We start from the raw sequence: 21,026 nt of genomic DNA, 5'->3' as shown, positions 1-21,026 counted from the left end.
TAAACAGCAGAACCAGGATTCAAAAGCTAAACAAGTGTGAACTCAGTATCTTTGAAAATAATGGACAGTACAATCAATACTTCTTCTAATCCCTGTTTTACAGGGAGAGCGTGGTCCTCCAGGCGAAAGTGGTGCTGTTGGTCCTTCTGGTCCTATTGGGAGCCGAGGTCCTTCTGGACCTCCAGGGCCTGATGGAAACAAGGTACAATTTTATGTTATATATTGCTGGTTTGGCCCAGAGTACTCTAGAATAAGTAAATCCTTTACAATAGTAAATGAATTGTTTTTCAGATTTTTTTATTTATTTCCAATTCTGTGATGATTTCCATTTCAGTCAATAACAATCTGAATCCAGCAGACTTGAATTATTCCAAAAGAAGGGAAATCCACTGTTCTAGACACATAAATGAATTAGTATGGGTTTTCACTCTTTCCTCATAACACTGTTTATATGGGTTTTAATCTAGAAACATACACATTTGGACACTATTTTTAAAGAACAAACTTTTACCCTCTTGACATTCACTTCAAAGAGTAAAATTTCAAAAAGTAGTCTAAATTTTAGTAATAAAATTGGTAATGATAAAAATTAACTGGACAGTACATGCACCTCAAAAAGATAAGCCTGAAAATTTGTGTTTCAAAATAGAATCTATGATTTAAAAATAGGTGGAATTACTTTAACCACAATAAAGAAAAGGCAACTCATATTACTTCTGATACTTACCTTAAGGAAACAAAATTTAAAGATTAGCTGCAAAAAGTTATTTTGGTGTCTAAATAAAATTGAGGTAAGAGGGAGAGAGAAAATAAAGGAAATATCGTTCTGCGAGGCAGTACTTTCAAAGAGTTTCATCTGAGAAGCTTGTCAACAGGTTCTAAGAATGAGGAATTGTAGCACTTTATATAAAAATGGAAGCTATAGTTCCCACTCTTAAGGAGATTAAAATGTAAACCTCCTCAACTGATGACGTCTCTTTCCTGATTTCCTGTCTGGGCTAAGAGACTTATCTTTGAAAAATGTTTGTGGGAAAGCATTTCGCACTCCCTGCTTCCCACTGTCCTATCCTCTTTTTTTCTACGCCTGCCTTCCTTCAGAGGATTGGGAGCAAGTTATAGAAAAATCACAGCCACCCACTCCCACTATCCTCTTCTCTTTAGTCACTGAGTCATAATATCATCTCCCTTTGTTATACTCTCCATCCCCTCAATAGACCTTGTATCTCTAAGTAGGCAAGAATGCTATCTATTAAATGTTTACATTGGAATTCTTCAAGAGTTTGAGTTTTCATTTTCTTTTTTTGCCACCGAAATAATTGATTTCACATGTATTTCATACAAGGGTGAGCCTGGTGGCGTCGGTGCTCCAGGCACTGCTGGTGCATCCGGTCCTGGTGGACTTCCAGGAGAGAGGGGAGCTGCAGGCATACCTGGAGGCAAGGGAGAAAAGGTACCCCCTCTCAATGTTGGACTTTAATACATACCGTTGATGAACTCTAGCAAGAAGACTGCACAAGGTTGCCCAACTTTTTACAATTCTTGGCAGGTGGTCTAGTAGCATTTTGATATCTATCTATATATGTTTCTCTCTGCCACCTAGCACCTACACATTTCTAAACTCACTAATCTGGCAAAATTCCTTGCTACCATGGAATTTCACGCAAACAGATGGTGTTGAGTAATACATGAGGCTCATTTTAATGCCACTAACAATAATGCCTCATCCTGCCCTAATTAATGGCAAGAAGCTATATTGAACAGCTGTCAACCGTGCTGCTGCATTAGTTATGCCATAAGTGTGATTGGGCACTGAAGCCCATTGTGATGTCCCCATGAATTTGTACCTTGCTTGATTATGCTTCAGGAGGGTTATGGAAATTAAAAAAGAATATTTCGCAATAATCTGGAAAGGGCCTTGATTATTTCCTCACCTCATTCAACATCCTATAGAATGGTAGGGAATCAAAGCATTACTAAAGATTTTAAATGAGTGAGGTATTATAGCATCTTCTGTAAAAACACTTTAGATTAATTTTGGTTCAAAAATTTGGTCAGAAAACAAAAAGTTGCTTCTACTTTATATTTTTAGGGTGAAACTGGCCTCAGAGGTGAAGTTGGCAGCACAGGCAGAGATGGTGCTCGCGTGAGTAAAATTTTGTTTGTTTGATTGTTTATACTTGAGTAATCTTTTTTTTTTTTTTACATCTCATTCAATTTTCAAAATAGAACTAACAAAAGAAAGATTCAAGTTTAATAAAAGAGTATTTTATTCCTTCCTGGATCTATGGCTAATAATATCATTTTACATATTCCAAAAGAAATATGTAAAATTTCTTTAAAAATCATAACCTGAATTTTCTACATTCCTTAGTGTTAACTATGCCAAGTACAAACTACAAACCGAAAACTCTAGAGTTAATGAAACTTAAAAGGATCATTGAAGTTATAGGGCTTTCGAAAAAATAACTCTTAATTTTTTAAGAAGCTAGAACCTCTAAGAAGGTCCTGTTTATTCAAATGTATGCCTTAAGGATTTATCATTCAAAGAGCAGCCCCAAAGATTAGCTCTTAAGGCCATGGAGATGCCCAAGATAATCCCATAAAGATATAGTAACCCTAACTAGAATATTGGCATCATTGCTCTGATAAGACATAAAATACCTTGGTTTCTTCTTCTCACCTCTCCTTCAGAGCTTATAACTTCCTATGGCACATTCATAATAGTCTTTTCTCTGAATCACATAGTCCTATCGGTTCCAAACAAGGTTACTCATTTGCTGCTCTCCAGGGAATTTTACAAGAGCAGAGTTCAGATCTCCCCAATTCTTAACCTGCCTTTGACTTACACATTTCCATAACCTTTGTCACTGGGATACTCTCCTCCTGAGAGTAGCTTCTAATAGTCTGGACAATTAGAACTGAAGTGCATCAAAGGCTTTCTTGATGTCTACTAGAGTGCAGTAAAAGTGTTCAGTCACTGTATAAGCACAGCAAGGGGGAATAGCAAGGGACATTTTTGATGGTATGGGAGTGTTATTAGTAAGACTCATTTCTTTTTTGGTACTAGGGTGCTCCTGGTGCCATAGGTGCTCCTGGTCCTGCTGGAGCCACTGGTGACCGGGTAAGCATGAATTTTCACTGGGTTGCATGTCTCTGAGCCAATAGCAGTATCTAAAATTTCCTGCCTGCCTTTGCCCCCAAAACCCCCAGCGATTCATTGTTATGGCTTGGTTTAAAGCCCACTTATTTAAAAACCTGTCTGTAGAGATGGGGTGGCAGAAAATAAACGCTGTGTGTTTAAAGTTCCCTTTCCTTTCCTATAGATGTGGCAGCTATCCGATCTATACTTTAATCTCTATCATTTGTTTTAAAGTCTTTCTCTGTTACCCATTAACAGTATCCTAATGCATTGAGCCTTCTCAAAGCCTTCAATTGTGAAAAAAAAATCAATAAAATACATAGTGTGCCCATTTCACATCGAACAGTTCACTTAAAATAGACCTTATTTATTGTATTGCACAGATTGCGCCAATAGATCAGCCCTGTGCTCATCTAAAAATTAAAATGTCCTCCTTCTGTATTGTGGGCACTGATATATAGTGTTTTTGGCAAGTGTATGGCCAACACCACTTCAACCTCCAAAATGAATACAACATCAGAGTAAGAATCCACTTCATTTTACTCTGTGAGATGTGCATCTGTTATCTCTTCCAATGCAACTGAAAACACCACTGTTAGCTCTCCCTTCTACCTCTGTGAGCATCTGTGCGAAGCACATTAACAGTTTCATCTTTGGTCCCATCATAGGGTGAAGCTGGTCCTGCTGGTCCTGCTGGTCCTGCTGGTCCTCGCGGTAGCCCTGTAAGTAGAAACTCGAGTCACTTTGGACACTCATAGCTTTTAGACATCGATGAATGTAAGATTGCTAAGACATTTTTAAATCCCTTCTCCCACCTAGGGTGAACGTGGTGAGGTTGGTCCCGCTGGCCCCAATGGATTCGCTGGTCCTGCTGTGAGTATCACATAATGTAGGTTAATCTGAAAACATCTCAACTTGGCAAGTCGAATGAGTTGGGATACCTGAACTGTTCCTTTCCAATAGGGTGCTGCTGGTCAACCTGGTGCTAAAGGCGAGAGAGGAACCAAAGGGCCCAAGGGTGAAAACGGTCCTGTTGGTCCCACAGGCCCCGCTGGATCTTCTGGCCCAGCTGTAAGTTGAATTCACTGGTGGTCAGCACTGCCTGTATAGTTACCCATGAAATATTATCATTCTACATCAATCAAATGCCTACTATACACACAAAGAAATATACCAAAGAGAAGATGGTTTAAAAAATAAGAATGAATATTTGCTTACTGCTTTACAATTTATAAAAGTCTCATTAATGTTTTCTTGCTTCTTCAATAACCCATAGGGTAGTAATATTGAAGTAAGAATATTTATTTTATATGACGCAGTTAATCGTTTTTAATTTCCTGATTTGCTTCTAATACATATGGTAATGCTCTCTTTGAAGAAAAAGTAACATTTGTAAGAATTTTTGGTAATTTGACCCCATCTTTTTTGGTCTGTTTATTTCTATTTAGGGTCCAAATGGTCCCCCTGGTCCTGCTGGAAGCCGTGGTGATGGTGGCCCCCCTGTGAGTATTTCAAATGGACTTTGATAATTTTTCTTTCTTCAGAGTCTATTAGCAACAATTCGCAAGTTTAGAAATTTTGGGTAAATTTTGACTATAATAAGGAGACACTTGAGATTCAAGTTAACTCTATTTCAGAGTAATTCAGGTTCACAGGATGTTAACTTAATCCCAGCTAAAACTCAATGTCATGTATGTTGCTTTCACCTCGCTTGAGGTGATAACCAAAATTAACTTCTGGATACCCCACTTCTGCCTGACCCAGTCCTTTCCCTTGGCACCTAAGGCATTGCACTGACTCCCTAGAGACCCAGAGCTGCCCAGGAATGAACTCCACTGAATCCTGCCTTCTTTCATTGGACAGAAATTAATACTCTTGGCCTTTTGTCATATCTTCCTTTGTAAATGAAATTACATCTTCAGTGTCCACTCTCTTGGTGCCCAGCCGGATGGTTAAGATAGCTATTAGCATGTACACACCAATGTGTAATAATGGCATTGTGTGTTATCTTCTTGCTCTTCCAACCATCTCTTAAACATAGTAAAGTTCTAAAAAGGACCATCAGAACTTTAATGCAAAATTTGGGTGTTAGAACTGGGAGCATGCTGGTCAAGAAGATGTGTAGAGACAGAGGGTCCTGCTTAAATAATACCCCATATGAAGCTGCCACCACCTACTCCTTGGTCCATCCCTGGTTACATGTGTTAAGGATTTGCCCGAGGAGAAATTTCCATTTTTACCCAAATCCCTGAAGTTGGTATTGACGGTAGAATTTTAATGTGGAATTTTATTGTGCTTGGTTCCCAGGGTGTTACTGGTTTTCCTGGTGCTGCTGGACGTACTGGTCCTCCTGGACCCTCCGTAAGTAAATCACTTCAAAATATGTCTTCATTTACTCAAGCCAAACCACCTGGCTTCTAATACAAAAGTGTAAGAAATTCTCTATGAAAACACACTACTAATGTTTAGCTATTACTTTCCTGATCTGAAATCATTAAGACAAAATCATCACAAATTATATTTTATAATATCAGTTTAAGAGAATTTTATTCACGTGAACACAAGTCCTCTTTTAGGGGCATGGTCTTTTTTTGTTAAAAATAAAAAAAAAAACAATAGCTTTAGTCACATATAAGATATTTCTATATCTAATTACCCTTTATGGCCAACATTCTGTCTCTGTCATTAAAGTATAATTGTTCCTGAATTTAAAGGTGGTTGGCTTCTAATTTAATTCCACTTCAGACTCTCCTGTCAGGACTCAAGAGAATTTAATTAATTACCAAGGATTAAGTCTTCCAGTTAAGGTTTCAGGGAAAAAAACAGCAAAGATGTTGATTTCTTGGAATCCTTTTATAGGTTCATAACAGAAAAATCTTCATTCCCTGTAGGCATTTAATTAAAGCATATGTGATTCCTCATTTATGAACAAAATGCCACTATTGGCTTTCTTCAAAAAGAAATGAGTAGAGTCCTCCAAACCCCAAAGTCCCATTCATTTACAACTAACTCTTGTAACCCTTCATAGTTCCTATACGCCAAGCTACCAGTGTTACAGCATTGCTTTTCCTCACAAACATTTGCCACAGCTTCAGCCTCAGTTCACTTTATTACAGCCTCAGGAGAAGGAATATGGGAGTTGCTTCTGCCTACAAGAAAAAATGTTTAGAAGCCTAAACATTTTCCCCAGAAGGCCAGGATATTATTTTGTTGCTTCACACTTCATTTTAACATCTAGAACCTCAGCCGTTCTCTTCTGGGTCCGTGATGATAAATAAAAAGTAAATGACCTTGTACATTTGCTCACAGGGTATCACTGGCCCTCCTGGTCCCCCTGGTGCTGCTGGTAAAGAAGGAGTTCGTGGGCCTCGTGGTGACCAAGGTCCAGTTGGCCGAACTGGAGAAACTGGTGCAGGTGGGCCTCCTGGCTTCACTGGTGAGAAGGGTCCCTCTGGAGAGCCTGGTACTGCTGTAAGTGAATTTAAACTCTTCTTTCTTAATACCTTGTGTTGAATTAAACTAAAGCCCTACACAAATCTTCAAATGGTGTATGTTTGTTGATGAGTATTATAGGCTCTCAAGTAGAGCTCAACTGAGCCAGGAAATCTATCCAACAGATATTAAGGTGTCATAGCATCAGCAGATGCTCAGAAGACATTAGATGGTGGTGACAATAATGAGAAAGTTCACTGTTTTATCTAAACAGACCTTTAAGTTATTGAAGTTACCTTACTGGTACTGGGGTTAGAACAGAATCTCATTGCAGTGGTCATCTTACAATACATTAATCGATCTCAGTAAGCTATCAGTTCTTTAAACATACGTTGTCCAGTATAATTGCTACACTGAAATGTGCCTTTACTAGACCTGGTTCAGTTAGAGGCCAAGGTCAAAATTCGCTTCTGAGAATGAATTCTATAAAAACTCCATTCTGTCACCCCAGATGGCTTTATTAATTTCAACTACATATTTTTAAATGTTGTCCCCTTGGTCTCAAGGAGGAATCAGGTACAAAGAAATATATATGCCAAAAAATATCCAAGGATATGTTCAGTTAATAGGAGGCCTTTTTCTAAACTTAGGATAGTTCATTCTCATAATCCTTAAGTCAACCTGTGTTATCGTCTATGGTCTTACCAGTAACACTCAGCATTTTTCTTCCTGTTCAGGGACCCCCTGGCACCCCAGGTCCTCAGGGTCTTCTTGGTGCTCCTGGTATCCTGGGTCTCCCAGGCTCTAGAGGTGAACGTGGTCTACCAGGCGTTGCTGGATCTGTGGTGAGTGTTTGACACCATTCTCATTCTCATTAACATAATAAAAGATTTTAAAAGCTGCCACTTCAAGTGTGACAGATTGATCACTGAATAACTCCACTTAAGATTTTTATTCATGGCATTTTCTTTATACAGATCACATGTCACTTCTCTAAGAAGCTTTAATACTACCTTACTTAGACACACACGATAAAGACATAGCTTAACATTATGCAAAATGACTTTTGTTCTTTTAACATACTTAAGAATGATATAAGCTCTAATTGCATTTACTCCTCTGCAATATGAAATGCTGGCATCATTTATCCTGTAGGAAGAATGAAACTCTGGAAGTCCTGAATCATTCCATTAAACCTTATACATGACGGGAACTAGGAACCACCTCATCTCCATAAACTCTCTCCACTTTATGAAATCATTTCATTCGGGCTATCAGATGAAACAAGGCTCACCTTATACAGAGCAACGTTCCAAAACTACATAAAACTGACCATCTTAAGTCTGTAGGAGGAGGGCAAGGATAACACTAATACTTCTTACAATTTTGTGGCCTGTTCACTTTCAATTTACCTTCTTTCTTCAAACTAGAATCTCCTGGCAAGGGTTGTTTTGGGACGGTGAGATTGGCACTTGATTCAATGAAAGAAATATTGTTTTGTCTTCTCCTCCTTTTTAGGGTGAACCTGGTCCTCTCGGCATCTCAGGTCCACCTGGGGCCCGTGGCCCCCCTGGTGCTGTGGGTAATCCCGGAGTCAACGGTGCTCCTGGTGAAGCCGGTCGTGATGTGAGTCTAACACTTGGTTTGTAAAATAAAACCTAGCAATATTTCAGTGTGAAACTTGATATACTGAGCTAAAGTTCGCTTATTCCAAGCTTCTAAACAATAATAAATGCTGGCATCATTTATTATGTTTCTCCATAATATCTGCATATACTGACCACTCCTAGCATTGAAAATATGAAAAATTACTTGGGCTGAGGATTGGGTCTTTAAATAGCACACATCAGAGTTGGCCAAAATATTAAAAATACCTCTAAAATAATCTAGGTTGGCAAGTTCTTGTTCCTATTTTTAACAGTCTGAAAGGGGGCTCACTATTAAGCACTGGGAGAGATGAAGACAGAACTACTAAACTATAGGGACTTGTGGGCTACAGAGCCTCACTAAGTGCCTTTTGCCATGGTGTCTTCACAGGGCAACCCAGGGAACGATGGTCCCCCAGGCCGCGATGGTCAACCTGGACACAAGGTTGGTATACATCTTCATGTTTCTCCAATTTAAAATGACTAAAATACTGGCCGGACTGATGCTAAGCTTCATTTTGCCTTTGGTAGGGAGAGCGTGGTTACCCTGGCAACCCTGGTCCCGTTGGTGCTTTGGGTGCACCTGGTCCTCATGGCCCCGTGGGTCCCACTGGCAAACACGGAAACCGTGGCGAACCTGTAAGTTGTAAATACCAGTCCCTTAATGCTGTCACATCCTCATAGGCTTCACTTCTGACCTCCCCATACTTAGCAACTCTTGGGGCCTGGGGAGGAAGATCTTGGGCTTGGCCAATGACTTGCATTTTTCTTTTCTAATTCACAGGGTCCTGCTGGTTCTGTCGGTCCTACTGGTGCTGTTGGTCCAAGAGGTCCTAGTGTATGTACATGGTGAAGATTTCTTTACAAATTAACATTAAGATCAGTATAGATGGCCCATTAAGAAAATAAATAATAGGCTGGATTTTATATTTTTTAAAAGAATTTAGTCCATGTTGAGAATTGCTACGAATAGCTTTTAAATCTCTTCTATTTCAAATCTCTTCGGCTTATTTGTATTAAATAATCATGAAGATCTAACCAACTTTACAGACAGCTTATCTAACACAGATTAAGAGATGGGAGTTGCAACCACATGGCTTTTAGACCTTTGCATGTCTTGACTTACCTTTGTAAACAAATTAAACAATATTTGTTGAAGAGTGTCATTAAAAAAATAAATAAAAAGGTAAATAAATGTCTTATCTGTCCTTCTCTTTACAGGGCCCACAAGGTATTCGAGGTGATAAGGGAGAGCCTGGTGATAAGGGACCTAGAGGTCTTCCTGGCTTAAAGGGACACAATGGATTGCAAGGTCTTCCTGGTCTTGCTGTAAGTAAAAAGTGGACTTCCAGAATGTATACAGATCTTAAAGGCCTTCAACTCAGATGATCTTTCTCACATTTTCACTGCTATTGTTCTAAAATGTCCTAAATTACATTCATTTCCCATTCTCTTGCTAACACCATCTCTGAGCTAATGCTATTTCATCCCCCCATGAAAAGGTGAGGGTTAAGGGAAATATATTAAAATCTCCTGGCAACAATGTCCTTCAACCCCACTTGAAATAAATATAATTAGAGGAATGACTAATATTGCACTGCTAAAATAGCCTGTAGGAAAAAATAATTGAGTAGGCATAATGGGAGAAAAGAGCCCCATTTTACATTTTCAATTTTCTCAATCCAGAATTCATTGAAACTAAAGTTTTCCATTCAAATTTTAAAAATCTATTTATTGACACATGTTCTGAAAATGTGTTTTTCATGTTCTCTCTTTAAAGGGTCATCATGGCGATCAAGGTTCTCCTGGCTCTGTGGGTCCTGCTGGTCCTCGGGTAGGTCAATCTAAGAGATATTGATCTCTGAAATACAAGCTGTGGCAGGCAGTGAGCCCCAGGCTTCTGCTTTCTTGTGGAATTTTCACTGGTCACACAGACTTGATATCCTTCTTCCCTAGGGCCCTGCTGGTCCTTCTGGCCCTGCTGGCAAAGATGGTCGCACTGGACATCCTGGTACCGTGGGACCTGCTGGCATTCGTGGCTCTCAGGGTAGCCAGGGTCCTGCTGTAAGTATTATTTGGGGAAAGGAATAAAGGTTATCACTGACTTAAGAAATGTTTTCTTCAGACTAAACTGAGAGAATTGTGTCAATACATAAAATAGTCCTTCACTTCCATATGTTTTCTAAAATTTGTAAAGATGGTCTGTGTGTAATGAGCTGTTTAAGCCCATCCCTGCAAGTATGCCTGGGAGCAAGTCGTTTATTTATATGAACTTGATTCTTTTTTACTTAGTAGAGCATGACACCCATCTGAAAACCTGACATCCTTGATGTCTCTCACTATAACCAAATACAAAGCCTACTCTTTATCACTTTCACCTCTGCAGGGCCCTCCTGGTCCCCCTGGACCTCCTGGACCTCCCGGCGTAAGTGGTGGTGGTTACGACTTCGGTTTTGATGGAGACTTCTACAGGGCTGACCAGCCTCGCTCACAACCTTCTCTCAGACCCAAGGATTATGAAGTCGATGCTACTCTGAAATCTCTCAACAACCAGATCGAGACACTTCTTACTCCTGAAGGCTCTAGGAAGAACCCAGCTCGTACGTGCCGTGACTTGAGACTCAGCCACCCAGAGTGGAGCAGCGGTAGGTCGAGGTGTCTGAGTCAAGATTGACCATTCTCACAAGTTGGGCTTTTCAAAATCAGTTCTCTGAGATTTAGAATGGAGAGGTATTTGGATAAAAATTGAATTATGTGAACATGGATGGACCTTGAGAGAATCATGCCAAGCAAAATAAGCCAGACAGGAAAAGCTGAAAATCACATGATATCACTTTTTGTGGGATGTAAACTTAAAAGCAACAAATGAACAAGACAAACAAACAGAGACTCATGGACATGGACAATGGACCAGTGGTTACCAGAAAGGAGGGGGAAGGCAGAAGGAGGAAGGTAGATGGGGAAAAAAAATTAAAATCATTTCTTCAATTAAAGAAACAAATTAATTTTAAAAAATTGAATTATGTGAAATTACACTCAGTTAATGAAGGACTTTTTTTCTCCCAGCCGTCACCTATTCTTGAGCTTCTCTTAATATATACTTTTTCTCCTTTTCATGGTAATATGTACCCTGATTTGATTTTTCATGGAGGAAAGGGAAGAAGGAACTGTCTAATCTTGAAAATAGTCACCCTCTGCCTGTTAAATGTGAAGTAGACAATATAATAGTACAATCAAAAATGTTACTTATGAGAATCACAATCTTCGACTGGTAATTATTAGAACCTAAGCTCCACTTAATGAGAGGTTTCATAATCTGGGTCTTATTTTCTTAAAAGGTTACTACTGGATCGACCCTAACCAAGGATGCACTATGGATGCTATCAAAGTATACTGTGATTTCTCTACTGGCGAAAGCTGCATCCGTGCTCAACCTGAGCATATCCCAGCCAAGAATTGGTACAGAAGTTCCAAGGCCAAGAAGCACGTCTTGTTCGGAGAAATTATCAATGGTGGTACCCAGGTGAGGTCTCCTACAAACATTCCTTCCCTTACTACACAATATTTTGTTATGACTGTTTGTTTGATTTTTTTCATTATCTGCATTTTAATCTTTTACCAAAATGGGCTTATTAAAAGAACCTGCTCTTTTCTTGGGTTCTAGTTCTATCCTGGATTGTATATTAAAGATGGATTGATTCAAAGTTGTTATTCAAGTTTGATTTAACTGTTAATCCTGAAGAAACTGACTAATGTCATTGAATGTGAAGGAATACCGGCCATCATATACCCATGCATACGTATTTTCAGAACATGAACTGTTCTGAATTTTTTTTGATGTGGAGAGTATTTAATCAAATGAAAAGTCAAATTAAATATATCATCAGTATTAATTTTTTTAATTAGTTTCAAGTATACAGTACATTGGTTAGACATTTATATAGTTTATGGAATGATCCCCCTGATTAGTCTATCTTTCCTCTGACTCTCTACATAGCCATTCCCTATGCCTTGTTCCCTATCCCCGTGATCCTCTATCAACTACTAATTTATACTTCTTAAACCTTCACCCCTCTGGCCGGCACTGATTGTCCTCCAGATTTTGTGGGTCTGTTTTTGATTCATTTGGTTTTTTTAATCAAACATTTTCACCAACTTCATTGAATGCCTACTGGTGGGAATTACTAAAAAAGAAAGAGGTCCAAATCTCTATCACCTTATTCTCTTATTCTAAAGAAAAAATGTACACAAAAAGGCTTATCTGAAAGAGGTACACTTTTGAGATGACCTTGCCTCAACTTGGTCATTCCTATGTCCCTTCTAGGAAGCTAACACTTCAAAGATTAGTGAATTTTGTTTCCTTTAAAAGTACCTTCTTCCTAAGGTTCAGACCTGAGTCCATTATTTCTCCCTATATAAGACTTTTTTTTTTATTTGACATTTTGTATCTGAGTCCTTCTTCATTTAACCAAAATTCCCATCGTATTCTCTATAGTTTGAATATAATGTTGAAGGAGTGACTACCAAGGAAATGGCTACCCAACTTGCCTTCATGCGCCTGCTGGCCAACCATGCCTCTCAGAACATCACCTACCACTGCAAGAATAGTATCGCATACATGGATGAAGAGACTGGCAACCTGAAAAAGTCTGTCATTCTGCAAGGCTCCAATGATGTTGAACTTGTTGCCGAGGGCAACAGCAGATTCACTTACACTGTGCTTGTAGATGGCTGCTCTGTAAGTAATAGTGAAATATGGTAATAGCATTTATGGGGGAGGTGGGGCAGAGTAGAATCCTAGTTGTTTTTCTTTTAACATGAGTTTCTTAAGTGATGATGTATGCCCATACTTAAAATTTCTGGAATTTAAAAGAGCCCAAGCTATGACTTATAGTTATATGTATTTTATTTTACTTATTAGTATGGCCTCTGTTTAATTTTTCTTCATGCTTTCTCTGCAATATGCTATAAATGGAAGAAAAATTAAAATGCACTAATAGCAGTACTGCATACTCCCCAACTCTCCCCGCCTCACACACACTCACACACACATATCCTGAAAATGATAATGTAGAAATAAATCACTTGGAATGTGTACTGAATATGTTTTTTGTTTTTTGGCTTTTTTTAAATAGACTGGTAGGAAAGCTTCTTCCCCTAAAAAAACCCCCGATGTTACTGTTTCAAAGATTAACTTGATTTGGGGACACATGTCTTCAGAATGACACAAGCCAAAAAGCGGTTCTTATAATATCTAAAGTTCAGATGATATTAGTTTCAGAAATAGTACTTCTTTATGTATATGTTTTCTTCTCTTTTTTAAACAGAGAAAGACAAATGAATGGGGAAAGACAATCATCGAATACAAAACAAATAAGCCATCTCGCCTGCCTATCCTTGATATTGCACTTTTGGACATCGGTGACGCTGACCAAGAATTCCGTTTGGACATTGGCCCAGTCTGTTTCAAATAAATGAACTCAACCTAAATTAAAAGAAAGGAAATCTTTAAAAAACTTTCTCTCTTTCCCATTTCTTTTTCTTCTTTTTTAACTAAAAGCTGAATCCTTCTATTTCTTCTGCACATCTACTTGCTTGAATTGTGGGCAAAAGAGAAGGAGAAGGATTGGTCAGAGCATTGTGCAATATGATTTAATTAATTCCCTCTCCATTTCCCCGACCCCAAAAGATTTGGAATTTTTTTCAACACTCTTACACCTGTTGTGGAAAATGTCAACCTTTGTAAGAAAACCAAAATAAAGATTGAAAAATAAAATAAAAACCATGAACATTTGCACCACTTGTGGCTTTTGAATATCTTCCACAGAGGGAAGTTTAAAACCCAAACTTCCAAAGGTTTAAACTACCTCAAAACACTTTCCTGTGAGTGTGATCCTTACCATTAGGTGCTGACCTAGACAGAGATGAACTGAGGTACTTGTTTTTGTTTTGTTCAAAATACAAAGGTGCTAAATAATAGTATTTCAGATACTTGAAGAACGTCGATGGTGCTAGAAGAATTTGAGAAGAGATGCTTCTCTGTATTGGGTTGTATTGTGCTTTTTTCCCCCATTTAATGTTGCATCAGCATTTTACAACTTATCCTTGAATAAAAATATGCAGATCATTTGCCCAACATTGTCCTCTTCTTTAAATTCAGCATTTGTTCTTTGCCCGTCTCATTTTCATCCTCTCCCATGGTTCCAAAGAAGCCTTGTTTCTCGGACAAGCAGAAAAATTAAAATTGTACCTATTTTGTATATGTGAGATGTTTAAATAAATTGTGAAAAAAATGAAATAAAGCATGTTTGGTTTTCCAAAAGAAAAATATTGAGTAAAATTCCTTGCTTCAATGCTCTTTGCAGTATAAATATAGATTATGGCATCTTGACCAGCCACTAGACTGAGTGTTTCTCATTAGATAGAAACAATGTAGAGAAAGGGCAGGTTGGTATGGTAGAAAGAGCAGAGAACAAGGACCCAGGAGATCTGAGCATCAATTCTGGCTCTGCTCCTTTTGGCTGCTTGACTTGGAACACTTTACCTTTCTGAGTTTCAGTTTCTGTATCTATCATATGGGGAAGATTCCTTCTTTGGACTGTTAAACATTTGCCCTACTCAAAATACATAATACTAAGCAACATGGCATTGTTGACTTAAGTTTACTCTAAGCAGAGAGCCATAGTAGCTTTTGGTTTATTATCCATTAAGCACTTTGAAACAGTGGCTGAAAATTGATCTATGCGCAATTAATACTATTAACTAAAACAGTTTCAAATATTCAGTAAAAATGCCATACACTTAATGCTGATGCAACTGAATACAATGCCAGTTAAGAGGTAATGTGTGTGCTGTCAATCAGCATAGACAGTTGTGGATAATAGTACCATGAACACTTACCTGCCAAATCAAGTTCATTTTCCTCCCCTGTACCTTTCAATGACATCTTTAATACATTTAAACATAGTAATGTGTCAAGTAAAATGTTAAGATTCATTTAGAGCTTATTTCCTGTTGCAGAACATAATTGTAATTGTAATATTTGCCTCCTGTTATAAGTCCCCTCAAGATTCAATTCATTTTAAAAGCAAAAGACTGAACATGATGAAAATCTAACACTAACTCTAAAAAGTTGGCAAGGTCTACTAACCAAATAGTAACTTCAAATTGTGGTCCTTCTCCCATCTAAATCAAAACCCTGGGATGTTTATTAAAATGCAGATTCTCATCCACCAAATTAAGATTTAGTAAGAAATCATCATTCTAAAAGCACTTTGCAAAATTCTGATGTGCACTAACTGAGAAATCATTGGTAAAAGTGATTTCCACAATCCTTTGTAGCTCTAACGTTATCTGTCTGGCAAGAATGAATCAATGTACCTGATCAAACACTATAGAGAAATCTAAATCCCTGAGATCAAAATACTAGTACTCCCCACAAATTAGTAATTGAAATAGCCAGGGCAAACTTACACAATAGCCAGTTAGAAATCTCTGGATTAATATATGCTATGCCCTCTGGTTCGCAATACGATAAACAACTATAAGGTTAGTATTAAGTGGAGATAGGATGAAATAAGAAGGAAAAAAATCAACATTTATTGAGTACCAACTATGAGCCAAACACTATGCTAGATGATGATAATAATGATATTTGTCAAACTGAATCCAAATAGGCAGATTTCCCAAGCCAACAATAACTTAATAATTATTTGATCATCAGTGTGAGACTACAAGAAAATAGTTAAATAAATAATGGCATAGCTGACAGATAACAATGAAGAACTAAGTGATAATATGTCCCATAAATATACCAATGAGAAATAAATAATGGTATATCTAATAGATAATAATAGGAATATTGTGAAATACATTTTGGTATCCCAATAGCATTTATGAGGATGATTAACAAAAGAAAAATGCTTAGAATGGAACGTTACAATCTTTGAAATACACTATTCAAGTATACCATCAGAAATATATTAAACTACATATAAAAATACTAAGAGTAGATGCATTCATGTAGTAATGATAGGAATGATTTTTATGACTAAATTTTCCAAATTTGCTGTAATGCAGTTTTATTACTATCATGTACAATAAATTTACTCTTAAAATATTCTGAAAAGACATAAGCAGTCTACAAGTGAAAACCATCCTGGTCGAGGAGTGGCCAGCTCCAGTGAAAGGGCTGTCAGCATCTCACCTACCTATTTTCTAAACGACAAGGGATAGCCTCACCTAAGAGTCATCATTCGCCATGTCTCTGCCACTCGGCAGGACACAGGCTGGGCTGTACAAAGCCATACCAGAAGGCAGCATCTTCAAGGACTTCGCAGTTGCAGAGAGAAAAGAAAATAATGTATGAACACCAATTTAAACCAAGTGTCCTAGGAGGATAGCAGATTGGTTCTCACAAAGCCGGGAGGTCCACTGTGAATGTTCCCAGGGCCCCGGCCATGGAGTGAAGGCTTGTCCATTGCATGACCAACCCCTTCTTTAGAGGCCAGTCACCAGGCCCAAGGAACTCTCCTTACAACAACATCTTCTGACCCTTGGTCATTTGAAGGTCAGCCACCTCTAACTTGTGCTGGTGTGTGACAGGAAAGATCGCACAAGAGAGAAGGAAGGAGGAAGATAGCCAAGATGAAGGGAGGAGATATTAATCAAGTCTGGTAAAAAGGGTCATTTAAAATCCTAAAATCAACACAGCTAATTCACTGGTAAAGAGCAAAGACACCTAGACAACGCTCAATACATTTGTTATCCTTAATGCCAAAAATCTTTTTTATGCTATTCTACTTAATATCACTAAAAAGAAAGTTCAGGAACTGGATTATATATAAGAAAAGTTGGAAATGACATCTTGAGTCAGAATAACAATCCATCTGGATGAGTACTTTGCCTTTGACAGTGGCACCAGGGGAAATTTGGGAGGAAGAGCAGTTGGCACTTCCCGTGAAGCCAGCCTCAAAACTCCCATTTAATAACCCATTGTAAATCTTTTTTTGTACATAGATATATGTAAAGCCTTCCAGAGTCCTCTATCTGTTTTGAAATATGTTGGTATTACAGCACCAACAGGAGAGAGCTAATGCTGAATTGTTAGCTCAGCTTCCTGACCCTCTGATCAAGTAGCTAAAATATGTTTTCTATCCTTGTGCCTGGATCAGCCAGAGATTTAACAACTTAGTGTCCTTGGGGAGACCAGTAACTGTAGCAAAGGGGCCATAGACAGCCCGTAATGATTGACTTATTAGCCCATAATTTGTGGTCAGCAGCCAAGGGTATGAGCACCAGCCTTACCACTGATGAGCCAAGGGAAAGTCTCTCAAGTTATCTGAGAACTTGGTCAACATACCTGCTCACAGATATTTCCATTAGGTACCTACTCTACCTATCTCACAGTGGGAGGACAGAATGGAGCAGGTGTAAAAGTACACAGTGAAATGTGAACAAATGTTACTTGTCATCATTAGGTCAAAAATTTTCCAGTCACTGGGAGTCACCTCTTAATTTACTATCCTATCCCTGGCCCTCCAATTTAAGAACAGGAGAGACTATAATTTAAATTTAATTAGCACCTCTCTAAATTGGTAATCTATCAATTTTGAGTCATACCTCCCTATCAGTAAAAAATGTGAGATCTTACAACTAATTTTGCTAATCTATTTATATATAAATGTTCTATGTGTACTATGGTACCAATATACTATGTGCAATATAAAACCTACATGTATCCTTAAAATTGTAATTCATTACTTCTTCAAAGAAACTCATAAACACAAAAAGTACCGCTAAAGTGAATATTTTTTCCTAGTGCAACATTGCTCTTGGTGTCCAATGACTTAATTAACCATAAACAGCATGAGGAAAAAAGAAACAAAAACATTTTTTTAATGGATTCTATTAATGCCAGGTGGATAAGAATGCCTAGTCATAAACCAGTGTGCTGAGTGGCCTTTCTCTCCCTATAGGACGTCACTTCAAGTTCACTGCTCCCCCTGCTGACTGGATAATAGAACACCCCAATCTTTCAACTGTCACATTCACATCAGGGACAGAAAACTCAATTTTAGGAGGAGAGAACAGCTTCCTGTGCTAACTTCCTGTCTGCCCCAGACACACAGCCTTCTCTTTAGCTTCCACGGTGGTCTACCTTCATGTCTTCAATGCCGCTTTTTTTTTTTTTTTTTTTTTTTGCTTACCCTCTCTAATCTATCCTTAACATCTCTCTCATGGAGCTAATAAGTGGAAGTCACAACAAGGCAAACATAAGCTCAAAAGGAGAAAGGACTTTGGGTGAGTTGAGCTGTCCAATGCTATGAATGTTGCCCCCAAATGCAGTGAGTAAAACTCCAGGATTTAAGCAAGGGGTTTTAGGGATTATATGAAACAGAGACAAGAGGATGTGGCAGAAAAAACAGGAGTTTAAGAAGCAGAGTTATCTGGATTTGAATCCTGTCTCCACCATTTCCCCATCTATAAAATGGAGAGAATAATGACACTGTCCACAGGACTGTTAGGATCAGAGAAAGAAATGCATAGCAACTTGTAAGGTTGGTGAAGAGTAGGTACCCAGCATCATTGCTATCATTATCCCCACAAGGCTGATGTTCCCTAAAAGCCATTAACTCCATAGCTAAGAAAAGCAATCACCTTTCCACAAGTACTATCTTCTCTGACAGCAGTGGCCTAAAATGATAGCACATCTACAATTCAATTACACTTCAATTTCTCCTACCACAAATAGATTCCAGCAAACTTCTAAACCCTTACAATTTTGGTAAGTCCTTCTTCACAATCCAATAAAAAAGGTACCAAGCTTTTATTAAAAGCTTAAAAACCTTTTCAATTTTTTACAAAGAAAACCAACAATTCTCCCTTAACGGTTAAAAAAAAAAAGGAAAGTTTCTGACAAAAAGAACAAATTTGCATTCAACCACTCTTTACCCTATGCCATTAGGTGCATCTAGTTTTGAAGAGAAAGCTTTCTGAGCTTAGAAATGACCCTTTTGCTTACTTGGATGGCAGTTCTATACAAACAGACTGTAATTCATACACATTGAATTAGTCAAACTTCTGACACTTAATTTTCACAATTTGATTTTCTAAAACTTTGTCCCCGGCAGTGGAAATCCTGACTCAAGAGATGTGAGCACAAGAAATGATCATAATTATTAAATCATGTCTTCAGGGAAATTTCTTGGCCTATATAAATTTACTCAAGGGTTTTATACACCATTAAATCACCTATTATTGCCAGTGTTCTGAATGTCTATATGAGTAATATTATAAGTGGATCCACTTCAAAGAAACATAGAATAAGCTTTGATTATAGTTATTTTCAACATGGTTTTCTGTCACTGATTATAGGTCTCCTTTTCTTGTAATATAGAAGTCTAAAATAATTTCAAAAACTTTATCGATGTCACTAAATTAGTTTCCATCTACTACTTTGCTCATCACGATATGTTCCTAATAAAAAGAATTTAAAAAAAAATCTTCCTCAGATAATATCTGTGAAATTTCCCATTTAATCATTTCTCTGGGTTATTATTTATAATGAATATTTACTTTTAGTTATTGCTGGACATGCTATTAAAATACAGTAAACTTATGGTCAATTTGAAGCTCCACACATTTTCTTAGATTTTCTTCAACCAAAATGTCACAATAAACACTCACCTTGCCACCATAAATTGTAAAAAGAGCCTTGCTTTTCTTCTCTCAAGCTTGGGAGGGCTATCAATCAAACAGAGTACAAAGTCCACTAAATCCTTTGAACTTTGAAGAGAGAAAGACAAATCGATGTCAGAAATGATGTGCCTTCTCACCAATACACAAATGAAACTGTATTTTGTACGATTTATAAGGTAACTGGGCTTCTTTTTATTATCATTTTTGCTAGGTATCTGTCAAGTGAGTATAATTCAGTAAAATGAATTGATACATTGGGAAAAATCTCTAGTCTCCATTCTGGATTGGGGAAAAAAAAAAACCATGCAGACAGTTTAGTCACCCTATACCACTCATATTATGATTTAATTGGTTCGAAATATTGTTTTAAAACTCCCTTGGTGATTGTAACATGCAGTCAGTCTTGAGAAAAATTGTGGTAGACTAAAGCCGTAGGGTTCTGAGACCCTCCCTTAAAGTCACTGGTAGAGTTGGAAGTACATGCATATGTGCCATTTCTAGGAAGACAGTGTGCAATAGTTCTCAAAGTTTTTCAAGACCCTACACAATGTCTATGTAACCAGGCTTGCTGGGGGTGAAGCCGAGGTATCTGTATTTTCAGTGAGTATACTGAGGTGATTCTCATGTACTCCCAAAATTTGGGAACCGCTAGTTTATTGCTGTGATCATCTTACTGCCATATTCTTAGATGATGCTGTTCTCCTCATCCCAAAAGGTTTAGGACCACAGCTCTAAAATCAGAGGCTCTCTAAGCTGCTTAAACGAGAACATGCAATGGCTCATTGAACACGTGAGCAATTAATTTGGGCACAGTTGCAGTATTATAAATGTGATTACTTATTGCAAACCCAATTAATCCAGTCAGGAGGAATGTTAATTACAAAGGAGTATGAAAATTAGCATGAGTGCATGACTAAATGCCTAAATTCTGACCTATTATATTATCTTTCTAGTAATTTACTTTAAAAATACTTCCACAGGAAGTCTCACATATATACGTGCATATGTATAATAAGGTAATGTTAGTCCGCTCTCCAGGGCTGATTAAGTAACCTTGGAAATACTCTAATTTGGAAAATTCACAGTTTTAGAGGCTACTCTGGTATTTC

The 21,026-nt window shown here is 37.9% G+C and overlaps 1 protein-coding gene across 1 annotated transcript in view; it reads left to right on the top strand.

The window, feature by feature from the left end:
• The window catches only part of COL1A2 (collagen type I alpha 2 chain), a 34,837-nt gene extending 20,820 nt beyond the window's left edge, over positions 1–14,017 (top strand). The window contains exons 31-52 of the mRNA XM_039878075.1: positions 104–202; positions 1,343–1,450; positions 2,090–2,143; positions 3,068–3,121; positions 3,808–3,861; positions 3,959–4,012; positions 4,103–4,210; positions 4,588–4,641; positions 5,447–5,500; positions 6,449–6,610; positions 7,309–7,416; positions 8,090–8,197; positions 8,609–8,662; positions 8,749–8,856; positions 9,002–9,055; positions 9,439–9,546; positions 9,998–10,051; positions 10,174–10,281; positions 10,604–10,862; positions 11,556–11,740; positions 12,713–12,955; positions 13,545–14,017. Coding sequence (XP_039734009.1) covers positions 104–202; positions 1,343–1,450; positions 2,090–2,143; positions 3,068–3,121; positions 3,808–3,861; positions 3,959–4,012; positions 4,103–4,210; positions 4,588–4,641; positions 5,447–5,500; positions 6,449–6,610; positions 7,309–7,416; positions 8,090–8,197; positions 8,609–8,662; positions 8,749–8,856; positions 9,002–9,055; positions 9,439–9,546; positions 9,998–10,051; positions 10,174–10,281; positions 10,604–10,862; positions 11,556–11,740; positions 12,713–12,955; positions 13,545–13,691 — 2,337 coding nt within the window. The 3' untranslated portion in view covers positions 13,692–14,017. The remainder of the gene's footprint in view (positions 1–103; positions 203–1,342; positions 1,451–2,089; positions 2,144–3,067; positions 3,122–3,807; positions 3,862–3,958; positions 4,013–4,102; positions 4,211–4,587; positions 4,642–5,446; positions 5,501–6,448; positions 6,611–7,308; positions 7,417–8,089; positions 8,198–8,608; positions 8,663–8,748; positions 8,857–9,001; positions 9,056–9,438; positions 9,547–9,997; positions 10,052–10,173; positions 10,282–10,603; positions 10,863–11,555; positions 11,741–12,712; positions 12,956–13,544) is intronic.
• The last annotated feature ends 7,009 nt before the right edge of the window (positions 14,018–21,026 follow it).

This window comes from Pteropus medius, unplaced genomic scaffold (assembly GCF_902729225.1).
Source record: "Pteropus medius unplaced genomic scaffold, Ma_sr-lr_union100, whole genome shotgun sequence".
Lineage (NCBI taxonomy): Eukaryota > Metazoa > Chordata > Mammalia > Chiroptera > Pteropodidae > Pteropus > Pteropus medius.
The sequence above is the reverse complement of the archived record's forward strand: the minus strand, read 5'-3'. Positions and strand labels throughout refer to the sequence as shown.